The following is a 12,846-nucleotide window of genomic DNA, read 5'->3' on the forward strand; positions in this document are numbered from 1 at the left end:
CTTGGTCCTAACGGGATGCTCTTCTTACTTACAATATTATATATATTGCTGCACCCATATAGGCAAGATGTTATATGTCAGAAGCAATGGGCTGCTTCTCCAACTTCTACACTAAGTGGGAGGAAATTGAGCAGAGCCACTAGCAAAGACTTTTTTTCCACATCAGGAAAAGGCAGAACAGCAAGTGGAATCCAGAAATGGATTTGGGGTAGAGAATTTTTCATACATCTAAAATTGAATAATTAGTTTCCTGTGAAGTAGTTACTGCAATAATGAGTGTAATTACTTAATAAGTTTTTGTACTACATATCTATATTTACCCTAGTGAACACAAAGAAAAGAACCATTAACTAATGTTGCTTGTAGCAGGAGTGTTCGCCAGTCAGGAAGAGGACACTTAAGGCTAAAATTGTATCTCACAAATTCTGGTCTACTTTTTTTGTAAATATCTCGGAATAAAATGTTGCTAGCTGGGAATGAGAAATCTTGTTGACTTATGATTTTTATTTTTATTTCTTTAAATCCAAACTAGAATAAATCTAACAGACGTGAAAGAAAAAATGCAAGCAAACATTGGTTGAACAACTTCAATTTGTTCTTGTGCAGTTCCACATTACTATCATTAAGAATTATGTAAAAGAAGCAGACAACCTGTTAGTCTTTATTTAAAACAAACAAAGCAGAAAGCATAGCAAGAACCTACCTTTTCTTCTTGATCGATGATGACAAAATGTTGTCCTGAATTGCCTTACATCTTGCATCCAGTTCAAACTGGTAAATTCCATCTTTATTAGCAGTTGTTCTGTTAAAAAGGTGGAGCGGGAAAAAAAGCAACATACTTTTAAAAAGAGCATATTCTGGCAGAGCTGCTGCATTTTCTTTGCTGTGACAATAAGATGAATAACTGTTGATTTAGCTGAAAGCATTACCAAAGGAATTTTATTCACTTCTACTGTGAAGCTCTTGTATAAAGGGAGGCTGTGCTGCTAGTGACTATAGTGCAGTTGATTCTTTAAAGAAACTCTGTTTAATAGAATGAATTGTATTTTCTGCTTTACACGGTAATTAGGGAAATGTAATTAAAAAACGAATGAAACAGGAAGCCTCTTGAACATTACAAAGATTTTTAAAATATTCATATTTAAAACATTGTAGCAGATGCAATTTCCTAATGCTGTTGATGAACTGCGATACTCAAAACCAATATCATATACACAGGAAACACCTCTGGGGAGGTTGATCTTTTTACTTGGACTTAAATTAATTGACTTGAGATTAATACTTACTCCCTTGTTTATTCTTTATTTACATAGAGAGAATAAGTGTTTGTAAAAGGAACCAATGCACGTGCCAGACAGTGACCTTTAACTCCCGTTGCCTCATTTTCACCAAAATCATAGAATCATAGAATATTTAAGGCCCTGTGTGGTCCTCATGCTCTGGCAGTCCTGGTAGAAGACTGAGCTATAAATTAGCAAATGACTGAAATACCAAGCTTTTACTCAGTTCACCTCAGTTCACCAAGCATCTAGGTTTAATCTCATATAATCACCCTGTTCTTTCATCAAACATCTGTTCAGTGTATTGCCACTTATCATGAAGTTCTTTCCTCTATCATTTCTACGTTCAGTTCCTCACCACCTCCACACCACACCTGCCTCACTACTTACAGAGCACTTGGATACTGTGGCCTGTTTCCCAAACCTGAACTAGAAATGCAGGAGACACAGATGCTCTCATTCATGCCTGGGTGTGAGCTGCAGCACCAAACAGAGCCCGTTCCTAGAAGCACAAGGGTCTTCCTGCTTCGTACACGACACAGTCTGCTTCTGCATCCTCATCCTTTAATTAACAAGGATCAAAACTCATTGCCTTCACCTGCTAGAACACTCAGACTACATATCTACAAGATTTCTGACGAGCAGCTCTTGCTTAGGAACGATGCCATTTCAAGTCACAGAACAACCGAGGTGGACAGGACCCTCTGTGCCCAGGGCTGCCCAGATCAGGTGCCCACACGTGCCCAGGTGGCTTCTGAAGATCTCCAAAGGAGACCCCACACACAGCCCCTGTGTACTGTGCCAGTGCTCCGGCACCCACACAGCACAGACTGCTCCTGGGGTTTAGGGGGAACCTCCTGTGTTCCAGCTCATGACCACTGCCTTTTGTTACACCATTAGGCATCTCTGGAAAGAGCCTGGCTTCATCTTATGTACCCTCCTTGTAGGTATTCATACACATTGATGAGTTCCTCCTGTACACACTCTTTGTAAACAATTAAGATCTTAAACAATTCAGATGGGAAGCAGTCTGACTGAAGAAGGAGCAGAATAAATATTTGTTTATTCTGGTACTAAACTGTCTGGCATTTTCATAGCTATGACAAGGGAAGAAATGTCATAAAGCACCTTTTCTTCTCATTCCATTCCCCATAAACAGGTAGCAGTTCATCCCTGAAGCATGCTGCAGAGAGAGATCAGCTCTCAGCATCTTTCCACCACATATCCAGTGCCCCTGGGGAACGATGCAGTCTGCATGTCCCTTGTTCAAGGGAATGGTAAGAAGACAATGTAAACCCCTGTCCTTTCAATTCTGCAGAGGCTGTAACAGACAGTAACAGCTGGCACTACCTGCTGAGAGCTCCACCGCCGATTTCGCATTCAGCTTTCTTATCTAATTATTTTCTCAATGAATGACATACAAATGTGAAGGCAGAAGGCTCTCAAAGCACGCAGTTCAGAGGGTCAGGTACACAGCTCCACAGACCTGACACAGTAAGTGACAGCAGATGCCCTGCTTACAACCCAGATACATGGGTTTACTGCAGCTTGGCCCGAGTGTTTCTGTGTAGACAGAAGCAGCAGGTGGACCAGTTCCCAAACAACTTTAGTTACTATAAATCATGCTTCCTCTGCCATGCTTCTAAATAAGCTGAAAACAATCCTTCTGAAGGCACAGTTTAAACAAAATGGCTACAAGCAAAGCTTAGCTGTATAAAGTGTCTTAAAAAAAAAAAAAAAAAAAAAATCATTACAATAAATCAAGTGCATGTTACTGATGTAAATGGTCTTTTAAGGCAGCTGAGGAATTGAGACACCAGTTGCTGGCCGTACAAGTGGCCACAGCCCTCCTGGGCCACAGCTGGGCAGAGGAGAGGTCTCCAGCACAGAGTGCTGGGCAGGCAGGAGCTGGCTGGCAGCTGTACCCAGAGCACTGCTGGGGCACCTGCAGGCACAGCTGGAGGACGACCAGCCTGCCACAAGGAGGATTCTGCTCTGCACAGGGACTCACTACAAGATCCTTACAGCTTCCTGGTAATTTATGTCCTGAGGTCAGCAGAGGCAGTGAATAACATTCTCTCAACCACATAAAAGCTTTAATCAACAGACTTCTAACACTTTAAATTCATAGTGCTGCGATCAACTGAAGTGAGTTGTCTTGTTTATTTCACGTGCAATTGTTTTTTATGCACGCATTTTCAAGACTTGAAAAATTCACAAAGGGAAAAGATAAAAAAGAATGAGCAAAATAAATTATGGTTCCATTTTTTTTTTTTACATTACATCAGTTTTAAAGCCGTCAGTGGGAGGAAAAGCAATAAGGAGCCTTCCCTTTCCACAGCCCATACAAAGATTGGTGAAAATGGCTCCAACGTGATTTTTCACCCAAATTTTTTATCCATACAACGCAGGCAGAAAACAGATGACCAAAATGCTTCTTCTGTGTATTCTTCCCTATAAAATTTACTCAACAGTCTTTGTATGGTGCAGAAAGATACATAAATACAACTATTTTTCCAAGACACACCAAACAATGACTTCTTCCAGTAAAGGTGAAATTTCTGAATGCCTGTTTCATCATTAGAGTGGCTTCTGCTTCACATGAGTGGAAAATTTTTGCATTCAAACATAAAGGGGTGTGCAAGTGGCATTCCAGACTTCTACTGCATTATTCATAGCAGAGTTATGCAGACATCAGACTCAGATTAGATTTTTCATCACTTTGGACAGTCATGCTAGGCAACATTTATCACTAAATGAATTTATCTAGAGGATGACAGTCTCGGTGCAATACTGAGAACTGCACTACAACTTCTTCAATGCAATCAGATAACGGGCCTCACGGGTTGGTGACATGCAGCTCATTTTGCAAACTCTTAAACTAAATGAGAACTCGAAGTGAAAACCACGTTATATTCTGTTGGCTTAAACATGCAAAACAGGCAAAATGGCCATTTCTGCTAAAATTCCCTTAGATTGCTAGATGTTCTCAAAGCCAAATTTATTTATTCATTTATTTATTTAAATCACATACTAACAGCTTGGGAGCCACATCCTTCCTATGACAATTCTAGGTACTTAGAAAGTACACCATCTGTACTTTAATAAAGCCACAGTACGTTAAGATCATATGCCATATTTATCAGCATGTTGTTGTTCTATATTTTACTCACAGTAAGACAACATACAACATTTCCTTAAACTGCAAAAACCTGCAAGACATGGATTTCACCCACTTCCATGCAATAACTTCAGATGGAGCCTAGGTCCTGAGACTCTCTTGACACAAACAAAATAGACATTTTAACAAAAAAATCAATGGGAAATGAATTGCCCATGGTGAATAATCTCTAAGTCTGTGTGTCCAGCTCAAGAAGAACCTGTATTTCCTTGGGAGAATGGTGATTAAAAAAATGAAAGAAAACAGGGAATTAGGAGAAAAACAGTCATCTGATCATCCCATTTGTAATCATGTTCTACCAACTGGACTGGAGAAGCAGGTTGTTCCAGGATACCCCTAGAAACTGAGAAACTGTAAGCGAAGTGCAGAGTCCATTTTACTGTGCCTAGCGCCTTCAGTTCCAAGACTAGAAGGAGCCTTAGTGCAGGGAATCACCAGGTACTTCCGTTAACATGAATCTGAGGGGAGTGGTGATACAGCAAGAAAAAGAAAGGGGAAGCCCTTTAAAAACAAATTCATCCCTCCCCACCCCCACAAAACAAACAAACAAACAAAAAAAAAAAACCACACACAATAATCAGAGTAGGAAAATGGATAAATGGATAGAGGGTAAAAGGATGGGAAAAAAAAAAAAAAGATAGACAGTAGGAAAAAATAGGGAAAAAAAAAAAAAAAAAAAATCAGAAGCATAGTGCTGTGAATTATACTATAACAAAGACAAAGATATGCCCTGGGCTGAAAGGCCAGTCCTGTAAATTCCTACAAAAACAGTTGTAAAAATTGAAAGAACGTGAAGAGACTTTCAGAAGACTTCAAGGCAAGGCTGACTGGCAGCACTAAAAGCAACAAGAATTCCACCCCTAATTTCAGAGGGAGATAAGGCCACACTCCACATCAGAGGAAAATCCTACTGACTGGCTTTATTTACTCCTTGCCCAGCAGAACCCCTCTGTCTTTCCATTCTTTTCTCCCTGAAACAGCACAGAACCTCTGAAATGCATTCCAGTTGAGCTTCTTCAGCTAAACAGGACAATTTCTGCCTGCAAAACTGTACATTTATACCCTTCTGGCATCAAACAACACCATACAGATTGTGAATTCCTGCTGACTTACTTTCTCCCTTGAAAAGATTCATTTATATTTGAATCCCATACTCAACTAGTTGAATACTAGTCATCAAAAACCTGTAACCCACATTTCTCTAGCAAGGTTGCTTTTTGTTGCTATCTTTGACACCACTTCAAATGAATCAGATGATAAGAATATAGCAATGCTTTTAAGGTTCACAACACCTTGATTAATAAGGCAATATGCCATTTAAATCCTTGGTGAAATGGACTATAAAAATGGCTCTATCAAGCTGTAGGACTAAGAATTTGTCTTGCAACATTAATCACAGTAACTGAAAGAGACCTCTCCTACTATCCTTGCTCAAATTCCCAGAGGTTTTGCTTATCTAAGGAATGCTAAATCAGGTCTTTAAGACAAGCTGCATTCTGAAATTATTTGATAGACCTTCAGTGTGTTCACTAGCATTATACGTAACATCAGATATTCTTTTATTTATAAAACCCATTAACTGTATGACATACAACATGAAAAGCAATATCCAGACTCTCATAGCAGGTAAAGTGAAAAAAATAAGGTACTTACACCAAAATGATGTTACAGCAGTGTGTGATAGACAGAATGACAGAGCAGTTTCACTTGGACCAAGTAAACAGAACAGAAAAAGACTGGGAAACCTTTCACCACTGTCAGAACATAAATACGTCCTGGCAGCAGATTTCAACTGAACACCTATTCATTTAGACAGAACTAATACATGAGGCACGCATTAGAAATGTGCTCTTAAAACATGTCTGCATGCATCACTTGGAAATGAGGGGAATGAATACTAAGACAGCAGTAAAATTAGTAAAGGGCCACCAATGCTGACTAATCTAAACCGTAGCAAATTGTTTGTGCAACACACTACGCTACTGTTTATAATCTCCGTAATAGTCTGCCTCTTCTTCCCTTTCTGCCTGCCAAAATGCAATATTTTGACAGCAGACAGAATGTACAGGTCTCCGTAGCATAGTTAATTAGGAATAGTTGTTTATTCCCTAGGCCTGCATAAAGATCTGCTGCTGAGGGAGGAACTGGAGAAATGAGAATTGTGAAACACTGTATCAATACTAACTTGTTTACTCATAGCTCCTCAATCACTTCCTCCCACCGCTCAATTACCTCCATAGTCTCCACACTGCGCTTTCCTTGAACCTGCAGAGATAGCTAGGAAAATAGTAAGCAAATGCCCTAAAATAAGCGATACGAACTGCTGCCTTGTTAATATCTGTATATAAAATGCATACACATGGTGCTTGAGAAGACTATTTTCACCTTCCCTGTAGCAGCTGGCATTATTTACCTGCTCCACATGCCACGAAAGGAGCTAGAATTTCAGGTTTAACGTAGCACACTCTGAGCTTCATGACAGAGACAGTACTACTCAGATCCTCTTATCACAGACATCCTCCCCTGAACAGCACCAGCAGCCCTGAGCCTTCCCTTTTGCTGTTAATGCCGAGATGACACAAACAAGTATGCTATCACACATGGGGGCAGAGGGAGAGAACCGAGTGCCTAAAGGTGGGACAAGTGTAGGACTGCTTCTGGATGCACTGTTGGCTTATGCAAGTTTAAGCTGCACTTGCAGGTACGCTTAAAACACGAGAAGATGGTATAAGGCACAGGCATGATGATTTGCCAGAGAACGACGATTCTGCAAAATAAATGATACTGCTCACATGGAGAAATCTGGGGACTGCTAAAGAAATCTTGTTAACAATGGTTGTGTTTTCAGTGAGAAACCCTTCTATAACAGATACAGACTGAAATTAGCCCAAGTCAAAAACTGGCAATCACATTGTAGAGGCAGACACATCGATTGACATTTCTAACATTTAACAAGGAAAAGAGGTATGAAATGTTCTGTAAGAGCCAAACCACATCTTCAAGGTTACTAAGATCAGATCTTCAGAGAACTTCAGGTGCCTAGTCTCCATCTAGTTAAATACTGCTGTGCATGGCAGCTGCCTAGAAATCTAAGGCATTCTGAACCAATCCCTACTTTTCATCCTTTCATCCTTCAATTTCATCCTTGTAAAAGAATTACTCAATCTGAAAGAGCAGATTAGCTTACATTATTGCAAGGCAGCAGCATAACAGGGCTTGGAGATTCTTCAAGAGATGTTTGATTACAAATCTGCATCCAACAGCAAAAGAGATCACAATAAGAGCAGTGGTTTGTTTGCGATACTTGAAAATCATTTACTAACTGACTGGAGCTCAACAAGGAAAGTGCCTTTTTTTTTTTTTTCTTTTAAATTTCCTCCCACCAAAGCTGGGGACAAAAATATTTGCTTGCCAGAAAAATGAGTCTGACTGATGAAGTGATGTGACCTAACACATACACACACTCTCTTATGCAGGACGGGACACAACAACAAGGCACTGCTATTCAAACCCTCAGGGTATTTTGAGAGAACTACAATTGGAAAGCATGCACCAATAGACTGTTCATAGGTTTTAGCATCACCATACTAACACTGCCTCATCTGAAAAATTCACTAATACCTACACAGTGTATTTCAGTCATGGGCTCTTTGCCCTTTTGCTATACTCATGGATTCTACAGCAGAATCCCACTGAAAACTGGAATCTAATTCCTCTTGCCCACATCATCCACCTCCATCATGGATGGATTGGTCTGAATCTCCTGAATGAGTCCAGATGCTCTCCGGATCGCATCTCTCCAGCATAGCCCTCAGTCAGGCCCTGTCCAGCTGTTGTTTGAATCAAATCCCTCCAGCATGGCTCCCTGCCCACTCCAGTTGCTCGCTAGATTAGGACACAGCCCCTGGTCACTCCAGCAGTTCTCTCCTTCAGATATCAAATGCACCACAGACTACTGTCAGGACAACCTATTGAGCACAGCCACCCACGTGAGAAAGAACATCCCCTCCTTGGTTCCACCAGTAAGCCTTCCCTCCAAAGACACTACAGCCATCACTATAGGAGATACAGTGAAATGAAACTTTTCAGACAAATAATCTACTTGTTGCAATTCTACAGTCACTTAGCCACTAAACATACAACTTCAGGCTGAGGAAAACTAGCTCAAATTGGTGTCAAAATCCTCCAAGCAGTTTAACAAAAAATATTCTTTTAAAATCTCATACTCACTTGACTTATTATAGAGATTACCAGCTGACCCATACATGCCATGACCTTTCATCCCTCTTCAGCATGTGTTGCTTACACTTTCTTTGCTTCTGTTGTGAGTGCACTAAGAGCAGATGGGAAGTGGCTAGGCTCTGTTCTCTGAAGTGCTCTCTGCCAGAATTTCTAGTCAATTTGACTCCATGGTTTAGCACAGAGAAGAGTGGCAGGAGGCTGCAGCTTGAAAACTAACGGGGAAAGGCTGAGTATGAGAAGACTGTTGCAAAGGGGAACCACAGACATAACACAAAACAGAGCAGAAATGAGAAAAAATGACAGCTATAGAACCCAAAGCAGAATGGAGCACATACAGCAAACCAATAAATAGCAAGGAGTGGAAAAGAGGAAAAAAAAAAAGCAGAAAGGGAAAAAATTAACACAGGAAAGAGAAGCAGGCCAGAAGAACGTAACAGTAGTTAGAAGCCTGCTCCTGTTCCTTTTGTTTCACTCTAATTCTGAATGACATTTTAAACTTACAATAGTTCCAAATTTTGAAGCACGGGGCACCGGAGCTCTCACTTGATACATGTGAGAAACTACATGCTGCGATGGTTATTTAGACTATTGTCCCTTGGATTCACTCAGGGAAAGCATACGCTATTTCAACCTCACATTTCAGGAGGCTGTGTGAAACACTGGTCTCAGTAAGGCTAACTGCACTGTCACCACTGACTTCAATACAGCCAGGACATCACAATTTCAGTTAAAGACCCAATTCGCAAGTTCTTTCTATTTTTATAACTGGAACTACAATGTTAATAAGGCTATATAGAGCAGAAGAGAATAGCAAAATATTTACAAACTACTTCTTACACAGCAACATCTCATGTGTGGATGACTCCATCCTGTTCTGCACTGTTACTTTTCCCACAGCGTGTGAAGATTCAAGAGAACAAAACCTTGCGGTTAATGCTGATAATTGCTCACGCAACTTGTTTGACAGCTTATTCTATCAATTATTTTCACACGAACCTGCACAGCATGAAATAATAGGCTGCAAAGCAAAGATCCAACTTGATGTAAAAGATCAAGGTGTGAGACCAGATGGAAGGACTCCTGAGAAGTAAGGCACTGTACAAAATGAAAGAGCCTTCACATACCTGGCCTTTGGGAGAAATCTGCGTTTTTAATAAAATATTCATTCCAAAACGATTGTAATGCTACCCAGCTCCAGCTTCCTGGGGAGGAGAATTAGAGACACCTGGCACACAGCATCCAGGACTTTCTACATCATGTGGCAACAAAGCTGTCATATGCAACATTTTATCGGGATCAAAACCAAAGACAGAGTAACAGCCGTCATTAAGAGGCCCTATTAGCGAATAATATAATGAAGTTAACGGGAATTTCCACTTTCTCGGTCTAATAAGCCCCTACGCTCCCTCCGATTGAGCTACTCGAAAAAGGATGCACGAACTGAAGCAAGCTCCCGCACACCTTCCCGAGCAAACCGCCCCGCCAGCAGCTGCAGCGCCGAGTCCCTACCTGTTCTCAGCGTGAGGAAGGGACGTTAGAGGAAACCTGAGGGCTCGCACCACTTTCGGAGTGACGGTCGCTACCTCTGCCTCCTCCTCCCAGCCCCTGACAAACAAGACGGGATAACAAAAGTTGTCAAAGCCTGCGAGAGCCGCCACCGGGCGACAGCCGCTCCCCGCCGGGCGCTGCCCCGCCGGCTGCCGAGCCGCGAGCCGAGCCCACCGCGCGGGACGGAGTGAGCTCGCCCCATGCCGCTCCTCCTTCCCCGGCCGCCCCCAGGCTCCTCCGCCCCTGAGCGAGGCCCCTCGGCCCCTACCTGGCTCGGAGGGGCCGCTCGCCGCCCAGTCGCAGGAGGCAGCCGCCGAGCAGCGTGCTGCCCAGCGCTGTGGCGAAGGCGATGACAGCCCGCATGGTGCACTCGGCAGCGGCTCCCGCCGCAGCTACGGCCGCCCCATAGTATTTAAGGGAGGTGGCGGGGAGGGGGAGGCGGCCATGGCAGCCGCGGGTGCTCTCCGCCCCACCCCGCCCCTCGCCCGCAGCCCCGCGCCGCCCCTACCGGCCCGCTCCCGCCTCGCTCCCGCCTCGCTCCCGCCTCGGCGCCGTGCCGCACGGGGCTGCGGGCCCTGCCCAGCCGGGAGCCCTGAGGGCACACCGCCCCTTCCGCCCAGCCTCCCCCTCGGGCGGGTGGGATGCTGGGGCTGGCGGCCGCCATGGGTACTACTGGCTCCGCAAGACGAAGGGAAGGGCCGTGCGGGGGTTCGCCGAGGGATTACCGTGGGAAAGCGGGCGGCCCGTCCCGGCGTCCGGGTCGCTGTGCCGTGGTATTTCTTCATGTTACGTACAGATGACACCGAGCACGTTCTTTATGTATAGAACACCTCTACAGTGTTTTGAGTAAATGACCGTCTGTCTGCCTGCAAGCTTGCACGCCCTTTTCGAGTAGTTGAATAGCATTGCTCTTGTGAGGCTGATGCTGCTATGTGAAGCCTAGTGAAACGGCAGGGCTTCGTTAATGAGGAGCACTGTATTAAGAAAATGGGTAACAGAGCTACTGCACCTTCAGGCAGCTGCTCACTCACAGGCTGATAACTCACATCTGCGGCTTCTTCCATCTCCCTCCTGCATCTGAAAGCATCTCTTCTTGCCACGCTCTGAAGCCTCATAATCCTCCAACACGAAGCCCCGTTGCAGTTATACAAATGAGAAAGCGAGGGACGTGGTAATGTGCTGGGTAAGTGGCTGGATATTGCAGTGAGCTGCAGCATGCCTATGGTTTGTCAAAGGAGCTGTGTGGCACCTGCTGCAATGCTCTACACCAGGAAATATCCAATTATTTGGTTTAGGGCACTTGTGAAGACACTGGAGAGCTGTGCTGTCAATGTTGGCAGGGAGCTAGAGGGGCAGCAGGTACTGCCTGGCTCAGTGCTCGAAGCCCACAGCATGCATGGCTCAGTTTTCCTCCTGGCTTTGAAGTCCTTGGTCACAATCCAGAAACAAAACACTATAGTAGGGCTGCTGAAGTCCTGTAGAAGTGTGCCGTCCTGGGTCAGTCAGCAATTGTAAACATCTCAAAGAAATTTCACCTACTTTAAAAAAAAATTTCCTTCTCAGGCATGTGCTATAAGGTTAGTGGACACCGTATGTGAACATGTAGGGGCACATAGGTAGGCTTCTCAATTTAGATGTCTTTGCTGGTTAGCAGATATCAGAGGATTCAGGTCTACAGTTGCCTCAGAAAAGCATGAAGGTTTCTGTTTGTCAAGCTACTTCAAAATTCCCATTAAACAGTAATTTTTCTACTTTAAAAGGTCTAATGATACTCCATATAAGCTGTACAGGAAGGACAATTAAGCATTACAATCCAGAAGATAATTGTTTCCCCCCCTCTCCCCTTCTTGATATGACTTCCCTGTAAGAGTACAGTTTTCCCCTGAGTTGTGAACTATCACTGTCAGCTAATCCATGAGAAATTTAGTAATGTCAGTAGGGATGTCATATTTTGAGCTAGAGGTCTGTTGCCGACAACAGTCTATAATACCCCAGCAGAAGTCTTTATTTTTTTTTCCCCCCTTTTTCTCTCTGGATCAAAAGGTTAATCTGTGCAATACTGAAGCTCTCACAAAAAGATTATCAAACCTATCCATATAATTAGACTTAGCAGTTGGTGCTTGTTGTTTACAAACAACTCCACAGACATCTATTGATTGTCACAGTATCTGTAGATGCTATCAGCTTTAATTCTGTCAGAAAAGCTTAGGAAAGAGGTTTAGTGACCCACCTAAGGGGGTGAGATGAGAATTTATGATGAAACCAGAATTCCTAAATTCAAATCCTGATTTAATGATCATATTTGTCTCTTGCATTATGTTGCCACATCAGGAGCAACAGTATCATGTAACCTCACAGAAGGGACACAGATAGAGGTAAGATGCCATGTAGAAGATGTACACAGAAGCTGTCCCGCCCCTTCCTGACAGCTGGAAGCTGCTGCATCTTGGCAGCATCCCCCAGCTTCTGATTCCCATTAGCTTCAAAGTCAGTGAGAACTGATAATTGCTGGCTTGCACAAGAAGAAGGGATCACTAATCAGCCAGGTGGTGTCACAATGACTTCTTCACCAAGTTCATGCAGCCTGACTTTTGG

At 43.2% G+C, this 12,846-nt stretch overlaps 1 protein-coding gene across 1 annotated transcript in view; it reads right to left on the bottom strand.

Annotated features, from left to right (window-relative positions):
• ST8SIA6 (ST8 alpha-N-acetyl-neuraminide alpha-2,8-sialyltransferase 6) overlaps positions 1–10,614 on the bottom strand; it is a gene marked incomplete at both ends in the record, with an annotated part of 32,712 nt that extends 22,098 nt beyond the window's left edge. Inside the window, 3 exons of the mRNA XM_079538378.1 lie at positions 704–802; positions 10,213–10,308; positions 10,520–10,614. Of these exons, the coding sequence (XP_079394504.1) occupies positions 704–802; positions 10,213–10,308; positions 10,520–10,614 (290 nt within the window). The remainder of the gene's footprint in view (positions 1–703; positions 803–10,212; positions 10,309–10,519) is intronic.
• Between the last annotated feature and the right edge of the window lie 2,232 nt (positions 10,615–12,846).

Source organism: Tetrao urogallus (assembly GCF_951394365.1).
Source record: "Tetrao urogallus genome assembly, chromosome: 7".
NCBI lineage: Eukaryota > Metazoa > Chordata > Aves > Galliformes > Phasianidae > Tetrao > Tetrao urogallus.